The 26,039-nt window shown below is 37.7% G+C and overlaps 1 protein-coding gene across 1 annotated transcript in view; it reads left to right on the top strand.

The window, feature by feature from the left end:
* The window catches only part of LOC142339915 (uncharacterized), a 164,542-nt gene extending 138,973 nt beyond the window's left edge, over positions 1-25,569 (top strand). The window contains exons 2-6 of the mRNA XM_075390278.1: positions 1,099-1,275; positions 1,389-1,521; positions 18,237-18,382; positions 24,781-25,090; positions 25,239-25,569. Coding sequence (XP_075246393.1) covers positions 1,108-1,275; positions 1,389-1,521; positions 18,237-18,382; positions 24,781-25,090; positions 25,239-25,399 — 918 coding nt within the window. The 5' untranslated portion in view covers positions 1,099-1,107 and the 3' untranslated portion in view covers positions 25,400-25,569. The remainder of the gene's footprint in view (positions 1-1,098; positions 1,276-1,388; positions 1,522-18,236; positions 18,383-24,780; positions 25,091-25,238) is intronic.
* The last annotated feature ends 470 nt before the right edge of the window (positions 25,570-26,039 follow it).

Raw genomic sequence — 26,039 nt, 5'->3', positions numbered from 1 at the left:
TATTCGGCTTCTTAAGATCGGGTTGGTCTGCTGATGATATTTCAAGTTTTTCATATGGAATTCAGGATTTATCCAATGATTTTTAACATCCAATTTGTTGAGAATTTGGTCAGAACTCGAAAGGGCCATTCTTTCGATAACTTTAACCGCTGAACAATTGGTTTTGCATGGAGGACGTCATTACTGCATTCCCCATTCGTGATTCGTGTCATTAATTGCTCTCAAACGAAGTTTGTAGCAATTATATTAGTCCTGTTGGTCTTTTATGCGATTTTTCGCTCGAGAGATTTTTCGTCTGTCCCATTTGACTTTTATCCTCAAAAATGGAATAAACAGGTAGCGCCCAGAGGTCATTAAGTGCTCTTAGAGCCCTTCAGCTCACGCCCTTCACAGAAACTGTTTTGGAGATTTATACTTATGGTGTGAAGGGCGGTTCTTAGAGGTTGACCCCTGACCCCCCACAACACCCCCCCCCCCCATCAGCCACCCCCTTACTCACCCCTCTCCCTAATCCACACCCCTGCAAATCTTTCCGACTGTAAGGGCCCCGTGTAGCCAAAGACCCACCGTTGCCCCCACCGTTGCCCCCCCCCCCCCCCCCCCCGGTGCGCTCACCTCATGCCCCTTCAATTAAGCTTACGCTAGCTTGACTAAAAGGTAGCTAGTAACTGATAAAGTCCGCCGGTCGTTTGAGAGCAATTCACCCGACGTCAGTCGGTAATGTTTTTTAGTATTAGTTGTATCGCATGCGATTACGAACGCATCCTCAAAAATTGAATAGAAAAGTGAAAACGGATCTATGTAGTCTTGCTGCTCTCTGACTAGTGGAAAGTTAATGAATCAAAGCTGAAGTTTAAAACTACTCGAAATTTGGTCCCTAAGATTCTTCTGGTAGACTTCTGATCAAAAGTAGCATTCATAAGGAGACTCGAGACTGTGAAAAATGCATTTTTATTAAAGTGAAATTAGCATCCGAGGCGATGTAACAAAGATGTTAGTTCATTCTAAGGATTAATATAAAGCACAATTCCGATTTAATTCGGAGAGGCTCGCAAATCTGCGATTGCAGTTGATTTGACATTAAGTTGTTTTTATTTAAGATAAGGCATGGAGTTGACGCCTATGCACAGGATTCTTAAAATGGAAGAGGTCCGTCATGCAATGTTGAAGAGTGCCGATACGCAACTTGGGGCCATCCACCCAGCTAACAGACTAGATTTGAATAACTTCTACAATTGCTGTACTGGATGTCTCGCTGCCACGAAACAACTGCAGGTATTTTTAAGGATCGGACACCAAGAATGTCTTGCTTTGAATCGAAAAATTGAAAAATGAAAAGATCGCTGCGTCAAAATTATATTGAAGACGGGCTGTTTTCTCTGTTTTAGAATTACAAGGAAGCTACCATAACAGAGGCTTTGTGGAAGGAGGTAAACTTGTTTGCCGAGCAAACGCAGCTTCTTAGAGACGAAGTGGTCAAACTGGACGTGAGCTACACCAACGATGGACCATTGGTGAAATGTGAGTTGAAACAGAACTTCATCATTCGGAAGCCAAACTGTTCAAGGCTTAATCTTAAACACGTCTTAGAATCCTGTGCACCTGTGAGGATATGATCCTTGATAGCCACAATTATTGTGAAGCCTCGTATTAGAAGTTTTAAACTAAAGTTTGATAAACTGGAGTTATCAAACGTCGCATGGAACTGAAATTGATTACTGCCTGATTGTTGACGGCTCAGCTTTTGGTTTACCTGTATGGTTTCCGACAATCGTATGAATTTAAATTGTCATTTTGGCTGAAGTAGACGAATAGGTTTACCGTAATTGGTTTAGTTTTCAGTATACGCTGTAGTTTATTGATTATGGCAGAGAGGCGTGTCTTATTAACCCATTCATTAATAGCCGCCCTCATCTTAGCCGGCTATTATAGCGCTCCTATTTTTTTTTACTTCATCGAACTTTTTTTCGCTTTACCATTTTGCCGCTTTTTAACAGCCGCCCTCATCTTCTCAGCCGGCTATTATAGCGCTCCTATTTTTTTTTACAATTCAAAGAGTTTGAATTGTATTGGGGCGCTGTCTTTTTTTTTAAGATCTGTTCACACATTTTCATGATTTTTGAAGTCAAATTGGAGTAGTGATTTTGGTCACGCCGAAACAGGAAATGGAGCGAAAAAGCGAGTAGTTTTGCGGCGTGAATTTCTTTCGCTCTAATTTTAAAGTAGAGTGAGAAAATGGTGTTTGAACAAAAATTCGGTTTCTCGGTAGTGGTTTTTTGTTCACATGCGGCAATTTCACTCTGATTTTTACTGTTTTTTCGATTTTTTGGATCAAATTTTTAGGCCTAGTTCTTGGGGCCTAGCTCATTCTAGGCCTAGTTTTTTGTTTGAATTGAATTTTCATTTCTCGCCGATGGTTTTTTTTGTGCACATGCGGCATTTTGACATTGATTTTCTGTTTTTTTTTTCTTATTTTTTTATCTGATTTATTTAAAATGGTTTTCTCAATTCACTCATAGTCCATTCTTGGTCTAGTTTTTCTGTTTAGTCAAAGAAAATTCTTTGAATTGTACGTCAGGACTTGTCCTGCTATGTTTTTTTACTTCGTCGAATAAAAAAATGTTTCGCTTTACCTCATTTTGCCCCCTTTTCAACATTTTGCGTGAAATCTTTTTGACTTCTCTAGGCTAGTTTCTCTCTTCTCTCATTCTGCTAAAAGTGAATTTGAACATCAGTTGCTCAGCAAAGCAATTCAAAATGAACAGAGTCAGTATAAAAATTGAAGTCAGAAATAGAAACGGGATAAACCCATAAAGCCCAATTTTAGATGCCCGCTATTTGAACGTCGTTCCTATAAGTCTTATTTACCATCTCTAATGCTTATTGTTATTGATAGTAGCCCCTGTAGCCTCTCTCTAAGAAACAGAAGTATGTTCAACTACGAAATGCCATCAAAATAAATCGGACTTAAAAAATATTTTTGTACAAAAATCTTTTTTTTCTATCTTCTGTTATTTCAATCCCATTCATGCTTATTGGAATCAACGGCGGCTATTTTCCGGCAATCTGCCGGGTACGTTTCAGCATTTTGCGTGAATTTTTTTTTACTTCTCTAGGCTAGTTTCTCTCATTCTGTTAAAAGTGATTTTGAACATCAGTTGCTCAGCAAAGCAATTCAAAATGAACAGAGTCAGTATAAAAAATTGAAGTCAGAAGCGGGATAAACCCATAAAGCCCAATTTTAGATGCCCGCTATTTGAACGTCGTTCCTATAAGTCTTAGTTAACATCTCTAATGCTTATTGGTTACGACAGCAGCCCCTGTAGCCTCTCTCTAAGAAACAGAAGTATGTTCAGCTACGAAATTCCATCAAAATGAATCGGACTTAAAAAATGTTTTTGTACCAAAATCTTTTTTTTTTCAATATCTTCTAATCTTTCAATCCCAATCATGCTTATTGGAATCAACGGCGGCTGTCTGCCGGGTATGTTCTATTCTAGCTGTGAATATTCAAAACAACATACTACCGAATTTAATGATTCAATCTAAGGCAATACAGATAACGAATTAAATCAGGTTAACCAAAGCAACGTATCGAGCTTATATTTATCATAGCCACAAGGGGTTTTAACACAAAATTTTTTTTGATGCTCTTTTAACAGGTTTTTGTCTGATTATTGGTCAATTCAAATTTCTGGTCACATTTCAGATCAAAGCCGTTCAAAGAAACGGTAAATTATTACTTATAAATACGCCTTATTTGATAGGTTTTAAGGATTAGGCATTATGAAATTGTAGTTTGTTCTTTTTCCGTTGTAAATCTGAGAAATAGCGTACGCTTATTTAGTTATTAAATCATCCGGCCAAGAAGATGCTAGGAGAATGAGTACTGATTGTACAAATGGGTGGACGAGCGATCCGGTGGAAGTGCGTAACGCGGCGGTGCCTGTGCCGCTGTTGGAACTGTAATGGAGTTAAATGAACCGAGCAGTAGGGTAGTAAACCCCTAGGGTTGGTCTCCTACTACCGAAAGCAGTTCACCGGTGCTGAGGTGTTGCTCGACAGGCGTCTGGCATTTATATCATCCGTTCAGCGCTGGGACGCACTCTTTGATCGCACGTGACCAAATAGCGTTAGCGTACGACTGTGCACGGGCGTACCGCGTTTGATTATCAAGTTCGTCACTGCCAATAACTGATGAAATACCGGTGGATTGGCTACCCAGTAGGACGTGATTTGGAGTAAGGGTGCGCAGGTTGGATTGATCGCGGCTTAAGGGCGCTAATGAGCGTGAATTAAGTGCGTGCTCAACGAGACAAAAGGCGGTGTTCAATACTTCGTCCGTCAGTTGACGAGTACGGAGGAAGGTGTAAAGCTTTCGCTTAAAGTTTGTACCGGCCTCTCCCGGATGTGGTGCACTGGGCAGATTGAATCTGCGCTAATTGTTTGGGCCAGTGGTAGTAATGATCCACTTCTCGATCTTCTCGCGAAGCTTTCCGCTACAAAAAATTTAGTTCCACTATCTGACCATATCATGGCAAGAGCACCCCGACGGGATACAAACTGCTCCACTACCATTAGATACAAAATGGCGTCTATGGACGGGACGATTGCAAAAAAGTTGGCAAGAATCGTTAAACAGTAAACAGGAGGCCCCATCTCAGTTGTCTCGTGAATGGGGAGACTGGTATGCGAGTCTCTAATAGGAGGTCATCAATGATGCTTTCAACAATAGCAGAGCGGAACGTAGTTAGATTTTTTGAACGCAGTGAAGATCGTAGTTTAAGTATGGTGTAGCTTTCCTGTATAACTGATTGTGGAAGTAGTCGATACCCTGATGGTAATGTTTAATGTGGGTATGCCGTAAAGAGCTTAGCAAACACACGGAGTGAGTCTGGGACGATGGGGTGTTTTGCTTCAAGGTTAATTTCATTTAATCGCTTGATGTGGCCAGTGAATCGGTTAAGACGATTCGGTTTGACAATGAGAGAAAATGGAACGAAACGACTGCTCCGTTTCATGGATTTGTTTTGGATCGTTTTTTGGAGAAGATGCTTGTCTTTGAAAACTGCATAGATGACGCTCGGTTCCGCCTAGCTCAGTAATATAACTGATATTACCATCAGCATTACAAAAGCAATCATTATTAGTTTTTTGCTACGCCCAGTTCAATTGTGTTTACTACTTCCCGGCTTCGTTCAAGCGGGAATTGCGAATTTCACGAGCTAGCTGTTTGTGGCCCACTCGAAGAAGTTGCCTCAGAAGAGACGCAACAGAATAAAAACCTCTTGTGAACTATCGCCAAATGTGTAATTCCAGATTTTGGAGGGGTCCCGAAAAGTAGCTCAATGGTATTGATGTTTTAGCAAGCTTGGGTAGTTTTATACTCCATTTGAAAAACTTTTCAACGGTATCTGCTGGTAGTTCATCATCCAATGCCGCTGACACCCCAGATGTCCTTTGGTAGCAGTTGACCGCCGACGGCAAAAAGATGCACTCGACGAACAATGGGATCGAGTACCTGAGACACAAGGCTCCGTACCTGGCGTTGTGTACCACCCAAAACTATTGTGTCAATGTTGTGATGCCACTTCAAACCGAGCACGTGGAAAGGTTCCTCCTTGGATGACCCGATTAATGGTGGTTCGATAGATTGAGGTGTTTGGTCAATTTGCAATGGAAAAGATGCATCAATTCTTCGATCTATTGAGAGCTCTCAAGTGGGACTTGCGAATTTCACGAGCTAGCTGTTTGTGGTCCACTCGAAGAAGTTGCAACAGAAGAGACGCAACAGCACTAAAAACGTCTTCAATACGAGGACGTGGAAAGTTTCCTTGGACGACCCGATTACTGGTGGTTCGATAGATTGAGGTGTTTTGTCAATTTGCAATGGAAAAGATGCATCATTTCTTCGATCTATTGAGAGTTCTCAAGTGGGAATTGCGAATTTCACGAGCTAGCTGTTTGTGGCCCGCTCGAAGATGTTGCCACAGAAGAGACGCAACAGCACTAAAAACCTCTTGTGACATATCGCCAAATGTGTATTTCCAGATTTTGGAGGGTTGTCAAAAAATAGCTCTATGGTATTGATGTTTTAGCAAGCTTGGGTAGTTTTATACTCCATTTGAAAAACTTTTCAACGTTATCTGCTGGTAGTTTATCATCCCATGCCGCTGACACCCCAGATGTCCTTTGGTAGCAGTTGAGCGCCGACGGCAAAAAGGTGCTCTAGACGACCAATGGGATTGAGTACCTGAGACACAAGGCTCCGTACCTGGCGCTGTGTACCACGACTCAAAACTATTGTGTCAATGTTGAGATGCCACTTCAAACCGAGCACGTGGAAAGGTTCCTCCTTGGATGACCCGATTACTGGTGGTTCGGTAAATTGAGGTGTTTTGTCAATTTGCAATGGAAAAGATGCATCAATTCTTCGATCTATTGAGAGCTCTCTAAGGGGACTCTGCCGAATCCTCGTGATATTCCTTTTAAAATTTACCTAGGATGGCCTTGGTTGCTTGTGGTTACTAGGGTTATGCTTCTCGCATGTTGGCGAGTCCCCAAGCCTGAATAAACGGCGATGTGTTGATATACTTGAGCATTTGTTGTGGGGTCATCACGCCACAAAAATGCAATGATGGCTGGTCGCAGTCTTGGACAGCAACCTAGAGGAACATACACTCGATATCTGCGGACACGGCAAATTGACATTGTTGGAGCCTCAGTGATTGGATTTAGTTTTGACGCAGGTGGGGGGACAGTGAGCAAAGATATGTTCAAAAAAGCACCGTGGAACCTCGCTGCACCATTTAATACCCTAAGCACTCGGGTTTATTCGGATTGCTTACGGTATGATTTGGCCGGTACTACTCTTCATCTGGCCGCTGCTCGACGATATGAGTGATAGGAACTGTGAGTAGCCTTTTTCAAAGTCTTCACTAATGGTTTTAATTTTCAATTTTGTGTCTCGTAAGCCCCATTTCGAAAATTAGCTGCAGAGAAGACGAAAAGTAGTTGTTCGGGAGCTGAATGTTATCCTCAGCCCATACTGACATCGTATCTTTGGCCAATGTGAATGGCTGCTGCTTCAAGTACTACAGTAGCTGAGGTTTCTGGTGCGGATCGTATCAAATTGGTTGTACGTGAGGTACGATTCCTTGTACTAAAACTTAACTTGATATGCCAGTTCGTAGTCCTTTTCGACATTGACTGTGAACATATTAAGACTAACCTTGAGCTTCACGGAATTGGGCAGCTTTAAATCTATGGGCGAGCGAACGGTGAACACTTCGTCGTCGGCAAAGTACTCTAACGGTCGGATGGCGGCAAAGTATTTTTTTATAAATATCCAAACTTCCAAAAATCGATGGGTTTCGTCGGGTTCCTTACAGTTAAAAGCGGACTGATTTAGGGTGCAATTTTTATTTTTGCCTATCAAGTTTGCCCAGCGAAAAAATTTTTAGTTAATAATCCGTCTTAGCCATCATTGCTATTTTCCGGCAATCTGTTCGCTGGGTTTTAACTAAAAAGCCAAAAAATTGGTATCAGTGTAAAAATGTAAACCGGAGAAAATTTAAACATCGTAGCTGTTTCCATTGCTCTGAGTTTTTGTGGAAGCTTGCTTTGTATGCTAATATGGATCTATTCTGTTTCGCCTTCCCCCCACCAGCTCAGTGAGCATGAAGTTTTTATGACCCCCAGGTGCACGTGCTATTTTCTAACATAGTAACGTGCTATTTAACATCATATAATTTGTAACTGGGGGTCATAAAAAACACTGGAGGGCCGAAACAGAATAGATCCGCTAATTTATACATAAACAACTGAGCGTTACTTTTTAGCTTTTTAATAAGCCTAAATGGGCATGATGCTTTCTGTTAGAAATTGATATAACTCTAATGATTTCAACCATTCTGATATAATTTGGCGGGTTTTTTAGGTAAATATATTTTATTCAATATTGTTGTTGCGACTTCTAGCAAACTCCTAGCAAACTTCAATTCGAAGCTCTTTGAATTTGCATTATTTCGATGAACATGAACGAGTTATAATTGTAGCTTTGCTGCTTTTGTTTTATTTCTCTCAAAACAAAGATAACGTCTCTCATAAACAATTATTGTAAACGTGTGCCTTTTTAAGACTCGAAGATGAGATTCCAGTTTTTTCAGCAAATTGTTTAATGACTTGAACCTATGACTTTTGTTTTTGAACCGGCTTCTGTTTTAGAACGTTCAGTTCTGTTGTCGAGCATTGGACTTTAATAGTAGCTCAGATACTAATACATAGAAATTAGGAACTGCTGGTATTACTCAAGGTGAAAAGATCATTATGAGAAGTTTTCTTCTATAACAGTCTCTTCTCTTTCCATTTACAGACACCACCCACCAGTTCGCCAACAACTCGGACACCCCCCCCCCCCCCCCAACCTACTCATACCTCCTCGACTTGCCCCTACGTACTCCCTCACTTACCCCCCAACTAAACTTCAACACCCAGCCACCTGACCCCTCCCGCACCTACTCACCACCGAAAAACGAACCCCCTGCCTACCCAGGCCCCTCAGCTAAGCTAAAAGCTGTGTCCTCATTTTTTGTCTAGTTTCATTACTCTATTTTCTTTGTGGTATTTCTTTTCATTGATTTTTCTTATTTTAGGTGAGGTTAGGTTAATTATACTGCACGACTCTGCGCGAGTCGTTTCCGATTTTCTACTGGCTATGTTTTTTGCAAAACTTTTGCTTGGCCGTTTTTTTAGCTTTCGAGTGACCTTTACGTCCTTGACTTTCTGCGTTTTGCGTGATCTAAAGTTCTCTCATTCACGATTTAAGCAGCTGAGCTTAATTGGCCGCAATTTAATACTAAAAGTCCAATGTTGAGTGTGCCAAAACTGGTGCAATTTTTCGCTTCATATTTTAAAAGTAGTATATATATTAACCTCTATTTGAAGCCCCCTAGTGAATTTCTGAGTCGCACTCAGGCTAAACTCCCACCCCACTGAACCAGGCTGCAATTGATTAGAGCTCCCAGCGTTCAAGAGCGATTCTTCCGACGTTAGTTGGTTATGTTTAATAGCCGCGTAAGCAATTCCAGACGGCTATTTTTGCGCTCTTTTTTTACCGTCTAACAGATTTTTGTTTTGTCTTACCCTAACTTCTTGGAATTGTTTTTTCAATGACTTCAGTGACTTCTACTGCTTTGCAGTTAAAATTTGTGTCCGTGACGTCATTTCTGCTGTTAGGTCAATTGCGTGACTTACCTCACTCAAAAAAGTGACTTCTGAGCTCACTTATGGAACTTAAATTTTATGAACATTTTCTAATGAAAGGTAAATAGTGTGCATCTAAGTAGTGCCAAACTTATATGCCCTAATTCCTGAGTAATATAGTCTTGAATTTTAATACTGAATATTAATTTTGAAAAAGCTCCATTAGGGCGTTTTCCTTGTAGAGCAAATGTGTCTCATAAAAATGACAGTCCGAATCTAACCCAAAACGTCTAGTGGTCTATTAAAAAAGCTGATGTCTATCGTGGCTATTTTCCGGCAATCTATGTTTTTATTTAATCACCTGTTTTATTATTCTCTTTTGATATTGATTTCGATTACCTAGAAGTTGATTTTTGTAAAAACAAATTGATTAAAAAACCTTTCAATTGCTCTCAAACAAAGTTGTTCCAATTATGTTAGTCCCCTTGTCTTGCAATTTTTTGCTTGACCGATTTTTCGTCTGAACCATTTGACTTTTGAGGTAAAATAAACGCGCTTCGAGGGCTTTAAGTGGCCGCGCAGCTTTTTTTGAGACTTACTAGTTAAAGTATGCGGTTGACCAAAACTGTTTTGAGGAGAAATTTGTTTGAGGTGCTGTGAAAAGGTGTTTTTAGTCAAGATTGACCAACCGTCATCCACCAACCCCCCCCCCCCCTCACTACGCGCATACCTACTTAATGCTAGCATCACTAAGCCCAGCTGGCTACTACGGAAGCCAAGCGCTCGCCGGTCGCTTGAGAGCAATGCGCCCGACGTTATTCGGTTACGTTTACAAGATCCACTTTTAGCAGAGTTTGCTGAGTTTGTTTTTTAATAGCGTCCGTCGGCTTCCGACGGCTATGATTTAGGCGGTCTCCTTTTTTACAAGTCCGAGAATTTGATTTGTTTTGGTGCGGTGTCCTCTTCGACCTTTTTTTGTCAATGAGCAAATCAAATTGGAGCAGAGATTTTAACGACGCTGGAAAAGTAAAAGGAGGTAAAAGCGAGTAGTTTTAAGGCGTTAAATTTGTTTCAAACTGCTTTTGAAGTGAAGTGAAAAATTGGTGTTTGAATAGATTTTCGATTTTTAAGAGCTATTTTCTCCATGTTAGGACTCAATTATCTCTCCATTGAAGTATAATTAAATTAGCTTTAATTTAAATTAAATTTAAATTAAGAAAGTAATATCAAATTCGCTAAAATCTTTAGATTGAATTCAGTGATTTGATTTCAATGCATTGGTTTTAGCGAATTTGACATTATTAATCGCTCTTGAACGGAGTTCATAGCAATTATTGTAAATGTGTGTCTTTTTAATGCAAAATTTTCGCTTGAGAACTTTGACTTTTCGAGTGTCTTTTACGCCCTTGACTTATTGCGTTTCGCGTGATCTAAAATTCTCAATCACAATTTCAAACAGCTGAACTCAATTGGCGGCAATTTAATACTAAAAGTCCAATGAAAAGTGCGCCGAAACCTCTAATGTGGTTATTTGAAGCCCACTATTGAACTTCTTAGTCTCATTTAGGCTCCCCCTCCCTCACTCCCCCCCCCCCCCGACTGAAGCAGGCTGCAATTGATTAGAGCTCCCACTAGTCGTTCGAGAGCAATTTTTCCGACGTTTAGTTGGTTATGTTTTTTTTTCATTATTTAGATCTTGCCTGCTTTGTACCTTCTTGATTGTTCTACTATCCTGTCGCCTTAAGGAGAGGTCTTTTGGATCTCATGAGTCGTAATTGGAGTCTTTTTAATCGCTTTTAACCATATCTAACATTTTTCAGTTTCAAAGACAGAGCGATATTTATCGATATATCCAGTTCTTGTAAATGATTTCGGTGTTCTGTCTCCTAGTCGCAATGAGCAAATGTCTCTAGGCTGTCTAATAAGTCATATTGGCGTATATTTACTCGTTTTTATTCTAACAGTTTCCAAACTGACAGCACTTAACTTGTTTTCAAAAATTAAGTGATAACCTGAATTTAGCTCGTTTGTGAAGTTGTTTTGGCTGCGCTGTTACCTAGTCCCACTGAGCACAGTTCTCTAGGCTCGATATTGATATATATTGGATTTCATTTTTCGTTTCTCTTTGTATCCTACCTTTTTTTTTACTTTGACAACACTTGTTTTCAAAAAACAAGTGATTATCTTGATTTAGCCAGTCTTTTAGTTGTTTTCACTGTTCTGCCACTTAGTCCAACTAATGTCAGGTATCCGGCCTCTCTAATAATCATAAGTCATATTGGGGTCTATCTATTCATTTTTTTAATATCTAACGTTATCACGACTTTGTCAGCACTAATAAATATTGAATTCTGAATTGTTTCCGTAGTTGTTTTTCGTTTTGTCTTTTCTTTTCATTCAACATTTCTTAAACGGTTTTCAAAGATTGACAAAAGGAAACTATTTTTCTATTATATAAATAAAGAAACTTGCCTGTTTTTGCAATTTGATTTTGTTCTGTCGGTAGTATTAATAATGACAGGTCTCATGTGATATCTATTGAGCTATTGAATACCTTTAAGGGTTTCAGTTTATTGCTAATGAATTTGTTGGCTTTTTTCAAAAACTGCAATTTATCAAAAGTATTCAAATGTTGCCTGCATTTGTTACTTGTGTTACGTCGTCCCTGAATTGATTTTATCATCTTCATTTTCTTCCGATGGATAGTGCGATAGATGTTGAACATTTAAGTTGTGCGCTTCAAAGACTTAAATGCCACTTGTTTTCAGAGACAGAAGTGGAAATTTGTATTTGCCAAATGGCGTTTCTGATATCCTTTTACTTTGCCTCTCAGTGATTTTTATATAAAGTTGGCGTTTGCTGTGTAAACTCCGATTATCTCAAGTTTTTAAAGGTTGACGTTGTTAGTTCTAATAACTTCGAGAATACTGTTTTCCTCAAAAGAATTAAAATGGTTTGTTTTTTATCATTCTGTATATTGTGAAGTCTTGCTATTTGATTTTTTAATTATCAGAGACTGTTCTTTAAAGGAGGCTGATAGTGTCTTCAGTTTCGTTTTCTCCTTGAATTGTAATTCAGGATTTTTCTGCTACGTTTTTATTTACTTTTTTCGTTTCATTTAAGTCACCACTTTCACGCTTGACTTCTGACTTACCTCACTCTGTTTCAACTGAATGGAATTTAGAATTCAGGTGTCAAATTGTTGAAATTATGTTCAATGTTAAAAAGCGAATGAAACGGGATGAATCAATAAAGTCCGGGCACTAAATCCTAATGTTTAAAGACTTAGTGCATTAAGTTTTCCAAGTTCCTGAGAGTAAACTTCTAATTGGTATTAGTATGCAGCTAATTCTCCTCCAATTTAGAGGCTGAATTGGCCATGTTCATTGAATCTACTCGAACTATAGACCAAATTAGAACTCTTTTTGATACTTTTAAGGAATTAGAATAATCGTCAATTTATCTTTATTTTACTCTTAACTGTTTCAATCCCAACGTCAGTTCTTGGGGTCGACAACCGCTATTTTCCGGCAATCTGTTGGCTATTTCCCTTGTTTTTGCACTTGTTCCTTTTGATGTGAGCCAAAATGTCTGCATCTCCATTGACTGGAGGGACTTGCTGTATGAGTTGTTCATTTTTTTTGCGTTCTTCATAGATTCAAATATAATTTTGATGTAGGCTACTCTTTTCCATCTGAATAATGTACTGAATATTTTTGTTCGGATATTTATCTATCCAAGAAAGACAATAGATGCGCCTTGATTTTGAGAGTGGTTGTTCTAATCGCAATAATTTTTCTATTTTTGTGCTATTACTTTTTTGAGCTTTGAATTTTCAACCAAAGCAGAAAAATATTGCGCTAACGCTCGATAGGAAAACTCGCAGGGTAATTGCTTTGAACAATATGGAAGATTTCTTATAATTTTGGACTTAAATAGTCTAGGTTTTTTTTGTTACCTTTTTAGTTGGTGTTTTTTTTGTATGCGTTTGTTTTAACCCATGATTCTGTACTGATTGCGTTTCTAAAAATATTCTTAGCTGGACTGTGCTTGCGTATTTGTTCTAAAACATTCTTTGATTTCTCGAAAGACTTCAATTGCCCTCAAACGAAGTTTGTAGATATTATTTTAGTCCTGTGGTCTTTTTATACGATTTTTCGTCTGACCCATTTGACTTTTCGTCCTCCAAAACGGGATAAACAGTTAGCGCTCGGAGGATATTAAGTGGCCGAGCAGCCGTACGCCTTGCTAGTCTCTAAGTATGTGATTCACCAAAACTGTTTTAAGGAGACAATTTCAAGGTGCGGTTCTTAGTCTTAAAAGTTTGGCCCAACTCAGTAAAACCCCACCCCCGTCCACCCTCCTTCACCCAAACCCCTAACCACATCACCCTAACCCACCCCCGTCCAACCAAAACCTTAACCACATACCACATCACTTGACCCCCCCCCCCCCCATCCCAGTCGTTTGAGGGCAATTCTCCCGACATTAGTCGGTTTTGTTTTACACTTAGTTCACACTTAGTTACACAAAGTTCGTGGGTAAAAGAGATTTTGTGCGAAATTGAAAGCGTTGTTGCTGAGTGGTTAAGATGTCAGACTGTTAACCTGGATGTCAGGGGTCCAAACCCTTAAGGCACTTTTTTATTGCACCCATGAAATATTTCTAAGGTGCTGCACCTCCTAAGTTGTAGAGCGGTTTGAGAGCAAATCATCCGACGTTGGTCAATTTTTATTTACCATTTGTCTAGCGTCTAATAGTGGACTGTTGAATTTTTTTTCTGATTGCTGTATTAGTGCTCATAGTAAAAAAATTGTCTGTTGTCAATTTGTAGGTTTGCGATCTGCAGTAATGTTTGAGGCATGTTGGGGGAACACAGGCAAAGCACTATAATTTCAATGCTTATATCATGTTCTTTTTTAATAGAAAGCACAGCAATAGTTGAGGTTATTATTAGCCTTTTCTTGGTTTTTTACAATCCAAGAATTGGATTGTATTGGTGCTTGCTCTTTTTTTAAAATGTTTTCACATTTTTTCATGACTTTGAGCTTTCAAAACGGGATAAACAGGTGAAGCTCAGCGGGCATCAAGTTTCATTAGAGGCCCGTAGCTGATCTTCGAAGTCCTTCGAGTGCTTAGTGGTGAAGTTGCTGGGAAGCTCGTAATTCAAGGTTGAAAGTTCATTTTTAGGAGTTTGTCATTTCGCGTTGTCATTTTTCGTGTTTTTTGTTTGACCAGGTTTGAATTGACGTTTGTCGAAGTTGATGAAGGTCTTTTGCTAGACAGAATCCCCTTTTATGACAATTTTTTGAGCTATGTGTTTTTGGTCCTTCAAACATAAAACGCATTATTATACTAATTTTTGAAATTTTCGAGTTTTTGAAGATTTTCCGTTTTTCGCGTTTTTCCAACCCCTGGGGCGAGGGAAATTTCTCTACGATTAGATATTAGTTTACTGCATAGTTTCTAGTAGCAATGGAAGGGTTTTCAATATTTTAATTTCACGAAGTTTAGCGATTTCTTTATAAAACATTCAACTTTTTTTGAAAATTTTTGTCATTTTTAGTTGTTCCACTCCCAAGAGCCCGTAATCTCCTCTAGGGCTTGATAAAAGGTTACTGCATGGTTGCTAGGAACAAATGAATAGCATTCAATATTTTGATTTCACAAATTTTTGCAATTTTTTTGATGAAATTCGGATTTTTTAAAAATTTTGTTCCGAGTTTATCAATCTTTATCGGCATGTGGACTTGAAATTTTGTTGCTTAATACTTTTTGGAGACAGTGAATTGGTACTGACGATATTAATATTACTCAGCAATATTTCATTATAATTTGCAACTTTTTAAGTTTTCTGAGAATTTTTGTCATTTTCTGGTTTTATCGATCTTTAAGGGCCAATAAAGTATTTTGGGCCTTGCAGATGGGTTACTGGAGAGAAGAGATTAGGATGGATTACAGCCCTTTATTATCACAAATTTGTTGCAATTTTCTAATTTGAATACTTTTTTTCAAATTAAATGTTTTAAATTTTATGTTAAATCTTTAGTGGCAACTAGAACCCTTTCGAAGCTTGTGCGTAGGTTAATGGTTGCAATTGAAAGGATCAAGCATTGCCTCAAGGGTAAAAGATTTAACATTTTAGCAATGATATTATTTTTTAGTTCATTTGAATATTTTCTCAATTTTTGACTTTCTTTCTGACTGGCAAAGTTCAATTGATCTGCTGGTCAGATACATCAATTGTCAGTTGTCATTCAGTTCGTTGGAATGTTTTTCGGGACTTATCATGTTCTGGACAACTAATTTTCACTGCATGAAATAACGTTTTTCTTTTGCATGTTTGCTTGTACTACATGAAAAATAAATTTTGTTTCGGAAATTTTTTATATTTTGCCAAATTTCTTTTTGTTGTTTGACTTAAGATTGTTGTTTTTCTTCATTGATGCGTTCGGAGACATTAGCTATTTGAAAAACCAGTTCTCTCGGTGGATTTTTCTTCGTAAAAATTTTAGTTACGACCATATGACGTCACAACCACTTCAAATTTGCTTTTTGTTCATTAGTGATCAAGTTTTTGGTCACACGTGACTTACCTCACTCTCAAAAATAACTTCCTCACTTCGAAATTGACTTTACTTCAATTCAAAGAGATAAGGTCAAGTGAATGTGTGTCACTATAAATCAAGGTTATTTGAGCAGCTAAAAGAAGCAGCATTAACTTATACATATTCGTACTCGAAATATTACATCTCATCCTTTAATGAAAGAGTAATTTTTGTATCCTTTTTGCTGTTTTTTTTAGACAGCAGATCTACGAAGATATTGGGGCTATTTCATGGCAGTATGCCAGCTATATTTCTGGTTCTCATACAGGTTGCGATTGACAGGTACATCCAATCAAATATTGTGAAATTCAATTTTTGGCACCATTAAATCCAATTCATTCAATTTCATTCTAACTTTTAAATAGGGCATAAACAAGTACGCATAAATAGGGCATAAAAAAATAGGGCATAAACAAGTACGCGCTGAGGGCATTAAAGACTCTTAGGTCTTTCGGCCTACCAGACGCTGAGTATGCAATTCACTGAAACTGTTTTGAGTTATCAATTCATGGTGTGAAAGGCGGTTCTTAGAGTTTCTTTTTTTCATGTGACCTTTGCTCAATTTATTGGCTGACAAAACTGGCGTTTTGAAGCAACAAAAGATGTAACGAGACACGATGATTGAACAGGGAATTTTGTGAAACAATGAGTAATTTTAAGTGGTGTTTAATTGCTTCCGAATGAGAGGCAATTGTTGTAAACGTCTTTTTAAATGTAAATGTACCGTTTTGCGCGTTTCTTTTAAAATAATCTCTGACTTCTCAAGCGAATTTTTCATGCACTTCTTGCTTTTTGAGTGATTTCAATTGCTCTCACTCCGAAATAATTTGTTCTAACAAAACCGATTGTTAGGACCTGATAGCCGAGTGCTTAATACCTCCGTCGAGGTGACGGACTCGGACTCAGGAGGTCGGGGTTCGAATCCCGCGTTTGGCTGACGTTTTTGCACCCTTAAAGAAAATTTTCTCTAGGCTACATCCCTCGAATTAAATTGCGACGCCTGTCATTGAGAGCAATTTTTCTGAAGTTAGTCGGTTTATGTTTTCGATGTCTGTTGAGCGCTGTACCATTTGAAATCAGTGATTGTTTAAAGGACAGACAGCTGAAGACTTGCCGTAGATATTATCAGGCAATATGTTCACGCGGGAGTTTCGTGTTAATTTTTAATAGCCGCCGTCAGCTTCTCAGCCGGCGATTATAGTGCTCCTATTTTTTTCATCGTACTAAATTTTTTTTGCTTTACCTTAGTTCACAGCTTGTTCAACATTTTGCGTGAAAGCTTTTTGGCTTCTCTAGGCTAGTTTCGCTCTTCTCTCATTCTGCTAAAAGTGTTTTTAGGCAGCAGTTGTTCCGCAAAGCAATTCAAAATGATCACAGTCAGTATCAAAAAACGGAATCAGAAATAGAAACGGGATATACCCATAAAGCCCAATTTTAGATGCACGTTACTCAAACTTTGTTCTTAGTTGCCATCTTTAATGCTTATTGGTATTGATACTATCTCCTGTGTCGTCGCACTGCGAAACAGGAGTATGTTCAGCTCCAAAATACATCAAAATAGTTCGCACTTCAAAATTGTTTGTACAAAAATCATTAGTTTTTTTCTTCCAATATTGGTTATGAGAATCAACGGCGGTTATTTTCCGGCAATCTGCCGGGTATGTTTGTTTTGGAAGTCCAGATAAAATTAGCTTGTTCATAAAGGAATTTTATCAGATTTTATTTTTTAAATTGTCCGCAAAATTGCCTTTCAAGCATTTTCTTCTGATTTTGAAAATTCTGTTTCGTGATTGTGTTCGAATTTAACAAAAAAAAATAATAAAGCTCTGCTAAATTTCGCTATTGATTAATTGAGTCAATATTCTGAATCACAATATGAGGCAATTTTCTGTTTTTTTGTAAGTTTGTTTGTGCGAATACAAACTAAAGAGCCTTCTAGTTTTTTTTTGTCTAATGCAAAGTCCACTCGTAATGGATGCATATTCCATATTTGTCATTCGCCAAAATTATAAGCTTCGGTGAACTCAATATACTTCCTCAAATTACAATAGCTTATAAGTTGTCTTATTCAGCTCATTTGTTAGTTAATTAATTTACTGCTAAAATGTAAATTATTTAGCAATCTCTATTTTTGGGGGCAACTTAATGTGAAATTTGGCATTAGGAAATTTTTCCTGAAAGCACCAGACTACAAGCCATTCCTTGCTCTGATGTTTAAAGTTCGATTAGCTTGTGACTGTTTTAAAAAACGGTGAGTTTGATTGAGTCGAGAAAGAGAAAGCAGATCTTGGTGCCTGTGATTTTCTACAATTAATGGACCAATTGTGTCAACTGTAGTCGATATTTAACACCAAGCTGTGAAATATTTTAGGGAGTACTAGCAACTTGAGCGAATTGTCTAACTGGTATTTAAATTTTTTTTAGGTCTGAGTCGCATGATGAACAAGGGTGACACAGTACTGAGGGAGGTAAAGTCTCAGTGCAATGTAGAACTGCTCAAAACGTTCGGAGATGACTGGATGAACGAGACAAATGGAAAATATGCCAAGGACCTCCAGATCATTATCAATGTTAGACCTCGTTGTGTCTCTTAACCCGTTATGCCTTGTGATTTTTTTTCTGCAATATTTGATTAGTAATATAAAGTAATTCCAAAACCAATACTTATAAGTCAGTCAGATATTATTTGCTATAGGCTATATCATGATCTATATATCTAATGGGCTGACGGTATGGTGCTACCAGAAGACAGGGCGGTATAAATTTAAATTCTTGTCTACTTATACTTGAACTTATTGAATTGTGAAGTTTTTAATTCTGGCGTGATTAAATGGACAAGCAGGAATGATTCTGTGAGCAAGCACACAAAGTTCCAACATCAGCTCTGACAAGAAAAGGGCATGAATAATGTGAAGGAAAAACTACTCATTTCGTTCACAGCTTTCTCTGTGAACTATGGTGAAGACAGAAGGTAAAGCAATAGATTAAAAGAAGAGAGTTTTGTCGAAAAAAGAACGAAAGCCACAAATATAGACATAGAAAGCCTAAAGAATTTGTTTAATGAGTCTTTAAAAAATCACAAAATAGAAGAATCATTTTTCATTTGCATAGCTGTGCAAAAAAGTATCTTGCATTACCTCGTTTCTTTTCCTCGGAAACAAAGCAAAAATCTTCTGATGGACGAGCTGCTAAAATTTTAGCCTGTGATGGACTCACCCGATAAAAAAGCTACGATTAAAGCTATGAAAGATCTGCATACCAAAGAAACCATGCCTTTATTTACTTCCCCAAACGATATTGCATCAGTAGATTTTCAGTTTAGCGAAAAAGATGTTTATGAACAGTTTATCACTTTAAACAAGTACACTGCTGCTTGACACTCTAAATTGCATCCTGAACATTTGCTCTCTTCAGTACATTGTACAGCCTCAGATCAGTGGGGGTCAGCAATTAAAAGCATAACAAAATTTGTCAATGCAGCTTCTAGGGGAAACTTTTCAAATTTCGTCTCATGCATTATGCAGTGACTCAATTACTGCGCTCGAGAAGGACGCCCCCTTGCAGTTAGCGACCACTAAGACAGGTCATAGCAGTTTGTTTGGCGCTTGAAGCCAAATCTGAACCAACTGAATTGTTTGAAACGTTCCAATTGGGAGTTGGAGGTAAGCGGAGGAGCAGAAGCGATAATTGATTCTGCTAAAATAAACTACAAAATGTTATTCTGCTCTGAGCCCCTCATGGCATTCTAAATATTGACTTTCAGAATACATTCATTTCATCCAAGCGTTCGCATCTTTTGTCAGCTTTTAACAAATTTATTCCCCGGATAGTAGCTTTCACCACTTACAACAACAGTGCAGAGTGAATCTAGTGTCCAGCAAGGCAATTCATTGCTGTTCTCATTGACTGTGGCCATTGATTTTAAAAATAAGGAGCTAGCTTGCAATCTTACATGACATACCTGGTGCGTACTTGAAGGTTTTGTTGCCGGGTCAGAACAACAGCTTAAAAAAACTCAAAAACTCAGCATAACAAACAGCCTAAACAAACAGAACAGCTTAAACAAATATGCCATCTATTGATAGTGACGTGTTTGAGAAAAGGGATTCAAAAAACAAATGGAATAGTTGAAAAACCTTGTGCATTGGGTATTGTTCGACATTTTTTGGGGGCACTGAAGCTTGCCTATTCTCTGCATTAATAGGCCAACAATTGAATTAATTGAGGTCATTAAACTTTTTGACAACTTCCAAGGAGAAACTGTGGATCAAATTCTCGGAACTGTTATGTTCGACCACGCTTCGCAGCAGGCATGCCTCCCTATCAGTCTAACAGGTTTAGGGGTAAAACAAAGTCAATTCCGTATAAAGCTGCTTGCGTGGGATCCCTGCTAGCTTCAATTGATTCGGTTTTAAAAGGGAACCTGAAGGAAGATCACTCACAATGAGGGAAAAGGGAAAATATCCGAAGGAAGATCCCATACTTCAGTGAGGGAAAAGCTAGACTTGAGTTGCTCTCTTCCACAATCGGGAGAATGGCTAGCTGCAGCACCCATAGATGTTATTGGTCTGCATTTTCACGCTAATGGATTTCGGGGGAGTGTTAGTTACAGACTTGGTATTAGTATTTATGACTTTGAGAAAATACTCTTGTTGTGCTTCGTGCAGTCTGGATGTGTTTGGTGACCATGCTGTCATATGTCACGGAAGGGGAGACGCCATTGGAAGACACGACAGAAGTCGACACCGGGTCGCAACACCTTGTTCACCAGCTTACTTATCTCCAGTGGTAGAAAAACGAAACCTCATCGCTGATAGCAACTCCCAGCCCCGAGACATTTTTCTGCCATCATGGACGTCAAGCCGTTCTGCTGTTCATTATCCAAAATGCGGCTGAGAAGTGAGGATAAGCAATTGAAATAGCTGAGGATCGAAAGTTTAAGGTGTTTGAGCAAAAGTTATCAGCAAGGTATTACGTTCGTAACATTGGCAGTGGGAGCTTTAGGTGGTATGTGTTTCTATAACAATTTCTAGAAGACAATTTTCAAGAAGACATTAAAAACGAATATCCTCACTTTCAGACAGCAGGAGCTACAACACCAGGGATTTTCCATTGTTTTCAACATGCTCGCTCAGTCACCCTCAATAGTTGTCATTCGTGGGTCTGTGGCAATCTTAGCCATGAGATTCTGGTATGTCTAGAAAGAACTTAAAATTCGTCAGAGTAAAGTGAAATTTTTCAAACGCGTCTAATTAGGCGATATAATTATCAATTAGCGTCTTCAATCAGAGTTTTTTTACTTAACCAAAGTGGGGACAAAAGAAACATGTTTGTCACATGCGGAAAAGTAAAATGGACGGATGAAAATTTGTTCATTAAACTGTTGATCTGCTGTTTTGATAAAATAGTCATGGTAAGTTATTTGTTAATATAAGAATGATAATTTTTGCCATCAATTTGCTGTTTCGGAAGTTTTCACTAAGTTTTTCTAAGATTTTCACACTACATGATTTTTTCAAGTTTCAGTGAGTTGCTACTGGTCTATCTGCTTTAAGTTTTGATTCAAAAAGTTCGCAAAAGAATTGATTAAATGAAATAGGAACAAATTCTCAAGTGTTTTAAATTTTTAATCTAATATAATTTCTATAGTTTTTTTGTTACAAAAATGGTTGTAATGCTCTCAAAAAGCGTATGAGTTAACCCGTCAACAGACAAAAGCAGAAAAATTCCCAAATGCATGAAGATTTTTGCCACTTTATTTTTTTTTATCTTTAATACCGTAAATTCTTATTGCTTTTTGTAAAGTCATTTACTCAGTGAATTGAAAGTAGATATGAGTAGGCCTGCTTTCACCTTTCGAACTGGAAGCAAAAAATGCTAACAGAAATTCAGAGTTTTAAAAAACGCCGAGATGTTCCTGGAACAGGTAAAATAGAAATTGGAAATTTTGTGAGCTGGTATACCTTCACTGACTCCTGGAATCAAATGCAACGCGAATTTTCAGATAATTCTGCGCTTTTTTTTTCATTTTCATTGATCCCCCAAAGCCAATCGCTACCGCTACAAGTCTATATTAGCAAATTCAACATATACATTTAGGACAACACAGGTCTATTTGAACCTTTGAAGCACAAATAGGAAATAGGAACAAATGTTCAATAGTTGTGAAAAATAGAATCTTAATTTTCGAATTTTCACAAAATCGTGCTAAGATTTTCAAAGAAGTCTGCTCAGAAAAAGCAAACTAACAACTTTTTGAGCCAACTATAATAATCATTGTCTCTGCAACGGAGTTAAAAATTACCAATTAAAGTGGAGAAGCTTTAAGAAGAAAGTTTTGAGTTTCTTAGCTTTTGTCTTGAAAACCGATTGCTTCTCGTACATTTCTATGACATGATAAATCCAACATAAATGTATAGGCTAATATTTTTTTCCGTTTGCCTTCAGCATTTGAAATATTTCATCAGAATTGAAAAAAAGTTGCAAAATTGATTAACCAGTTGAAAAGGTTTTTAATGACCTCAGTAAGTGTCTTGAAAACCGATTGTTTCTCGCTGAATTCTTTGACATTATAAATCTAACATGGATATATAGGCTAACTTTTTGTCAGTTTGACTTCAGCTTTTGATAAATTTCATCAGAATTAAGAAAAAGTACTGAAATTGATGATCAAGCTTAAAAGGTGACCTGGATAAGGTTATATACGCTCAGAGAATAACAAACATTTAAACGTATAATTTAAAAGTCGATGTTTAACATTTGTTCGACCTTCAGGTTAAAAGGAAGACAAAAGCAGCAAACGGGAAAAATTGCTACTTTGGTAAAGGAACAGATGTTTTCCATTGCTTATCAGCAGATGTTTTCCATTGCTTATCACCAGGAGGGATGTTCCATTGTTTAACAGGCTCGCTCAGACATTGTCAGTTTTTGTAATTCATGGGTCTGCAGTAATTTTGCTTTCCCCGCTTAATGAGAGTCTTGGATGTCTAGAAAGAACTCTGAACTCGCCAGATTGAAGTGAAATTTTTCAAAGGCGTCTAATAAGGAGATATAATTATCATCTTCAATCACGAGTTTTTTATCTTGCTTGACCAAAATGGGGACAATAGAAACATGCTTTTCTTATGTGGAGAAATGAACTTGACTGATGGAAATTATTTCATTAAACTGTTGATCTGCTGTTGTGATAAAATAGTCATGTTAACGAAGTTATTCGTTAATATATTATCTGTTTGCTGTTTCGGAAATTTTGCAGGTTTTCTAAGATATCAAACTACTAAGTTGTTTTAAGTTTTTCACTCTGCTTGATATTTTCAAGTTCCATTGAGTTGTTACTGGTTTGGCTACTTTATTTTTTGATTCAAAAAGTTCGGAAAAAAGCTAAATAAAAACAAAGAACAAATTCTCAAATTTTTTATCAAATAAAGTTTATTTGAAAAAAAAAGGTAATGCTCTCAAAAAACATATGAACTAACCTGTCAACAGAGACTAAAGCAAAAAGTTTCCAAATGCATGAAAATTTTCTTGTCGTTAATACCGTAAATCCCGATTGCTTTTTGTACAAGTCAATGGCATGGAGAATTGAAAGTAGATATAAATAGGCCTGCTATCGCCATTCGAACTTGAAGCAAAAAATACGAACAGAAGTTTAAAAAAAACGTAACATAGATTTTCGAACTTGATTTGAAAATTATGCTAATGCCCTCGAGATATTCTTTGCTCAGATAAAAAGAAAGAAATTGGTAATTTTGCGAACTAATGTATTCACTGACTATTCAAATCAGAAACATAGATAAAAACTGAATGTTTCCAATTATAATGGAAAAAATGCAACATGAATTTAAGAGTATATTTCATTTTCTGCCATTGATCCTCCAAAGCCGATCGTTTTCGCTACCAGTCTGAATTGGCGATTTCAACATATATATGTAGGCCAACACAGGTCTACTTTCACCATTCAAGCACAAATAGAAGGAAATAGGAACAAATGTTCAACAGTTGTGAAAAATAGTCTAAATTTTCTAATTTGTGTCACGAAATCGTGCTATTGCCTTCAAAGACATCTTTGCTCAGAAAGAGCAAACTATTAACTTTTTGAGCCAACAGTAATAATCATTGTCTCTTCAAATCATAACAGAGTCAAAATTTTTCAAATAAAGTGGAAAGGATTTAAGAAGAATGTTTTGAATTTCTTTGCTTTTAAATCTTGAAGACCGATTGCTTCTCGTACATTTCTATGACATAAATCCAACATAAATATATTGGCTAACATTTTTTCCGTTTGCCTTCAGCATTTGATATATTTCATCAGAATTGAAAAAAGTAGTAAAATTGACTACCCAGTTTAAAAGGTTCTCTTCATGCCCTGAATAAGCGTATGTCCGCTCAGCGAAAAACAAACCATCAAATTTATAATTTAAAGCCGACATAAATTTGTTCACCCTTCAGATTTGTGCACCCGTCAGATTAATTGGAAGGCAAAAGAAGCAAACCGGAAAGATTGCAACTTTGCAATATGAAAGTTCTCTGTTTTACGTTTTGAAAAGAAACGTGAAGTTTGCAAGCTACTTATAATGTCGAATTTAAACCAGAGTTTGCGAAATTTTTTATTTTATATGTTCAGAATTGACCCTGCACGTGTCTCAATTACTTCGATAGTAATTTTTTTTTGTTAAACCACAACATAGTATTGACTTCAGAAAGGAAATTTTCAGATTAAGCGGCAATAGTTTAAAAATGCAGCGTTAAAATCTGCGTATCAAGAGCTTTAATATGGTGTCTCGAAAAAGAGCAAGCCACGCATAGATATTCCGCCATTTGAAGAGAAATGCTGGAACAATGAGCAATTTTATGATTTATCATAGTTCGCGCATCGTTATTTCCTCCATAAGAGTAAGTTGGAGGATTTTGTTTCAGGAATTAAAAAGTGGTCCCTTAATATGATCAGCAAATAACAATCCTGTTTCAGGATATAGCTCCGTGTGTGCAGTACTCCATTGCTCAACGAAATGCGAGGCTAGCATCTGCTGCTGCTGTAGAGGGAGCTGCTAAAGCTACACCGCAACCAGCTGCACCAACCTCTACTCAGCCTACTGCTGCTAAAAACTCTGGTGCTGCTGCCAACAATACAGTTGCAGTTTCTCCTGCATCCAAACCTATTTTGAAGGGCAGTGTCAATACACCCACGCCTCCTATTGCAGGCGCTGCTGACAACGAAAAACACATCACATTTGTATCTCCTGAGCCAAACAACGCTAAACCTGAAAAAGTTGGATTAGGTTAGGTACCTAACATAAAATGTGTTCTGAAAATTTTATTTGAAAGATTTCCAATGTTATGGCCTGTCTTGTGGACATCAGTCTTTGTGGTTGAAGTAACTTGCAAAGCTGAAAGGTTATGTATTGCTGAAACACATTTTTGTTTCAGCCACAATTCCGCATTACAAAGGCCCAAACTATATTAATCTGCCACAATTCACGGGCGTTCCTGAATACACTTGGCCCATCTTCAACCAAGAAATGCCACCACTTCACACAACTCCCGATGCAGAAAGCATCTACTTAGCGGAAAAGTATCCAGCCCCCTAGAATGTCAAAAGCTATGTATGTATATGGCGAACATGATCTGAAGACTAATTAACAAATTGTTCGGAGACAATCTTGAACTACTTACTGTGAATAATTGTAAATCTGTAAATTCAGTTTCAGATCGTTCATGTAACTATGTAGATAGAAATTTACGCCTTTGTTCAAAGGTATTTGAAGCTTTGTTGCCATAAGCCAACCCGTAGCTCATAAAACTTGATCATTGTGATCTTTTCTGGTCATTATGCGATGGTACTTGATACTACTCTTTTGACGCAAATTAACTTACTGATCTTACTGCTGTCTCAAGTGGAAAAATTCCGCATGTTAGCAGCAAAAGTTAACCCAACCCTGCAGCAAAAAACTTGTTGATTGGTCTCAAACGAAGTTTGTAGCATTTATTAATAGTCGCACAGCGATAGCTGGGGCTATTATTGGCCTTCTCTTGGTTTTTTACAATTCAAAGAATTTGAATTGTATTGGGGCGCTGTCTTTTTTACGACTCGAAGCGCTGTCTTTTTTACGACTCTCTTTTTTACATCCAATTTGAATTGTATTGGAGAAGTCGTTTTTTTAAATCAATTTTATTGGAGTGAATTTTGAAGCGGGAAATGAAACGCGTGAAAAAATTTGAGTGATTTGG

This window comes from Convolutriloba macropyga, chromosome 1, assembly GCF_964194025.1.
Source record: "Convolutriloba macropyga chromosome 1, txConMacr16.3, whole genome shotgun sequence".
Taxonomy (NCBI): domain Eukaryota; kingdom Metazoa; phylum Xenacoelomorpha; order Acoela; family Convolutidae; genus Convolutriloba; species Convolutriloba macropyga.
Note: the sequence above shows the minus strand (reverse complement) of the source record. Positions and strands in the feature narration are given on the sequence as shown.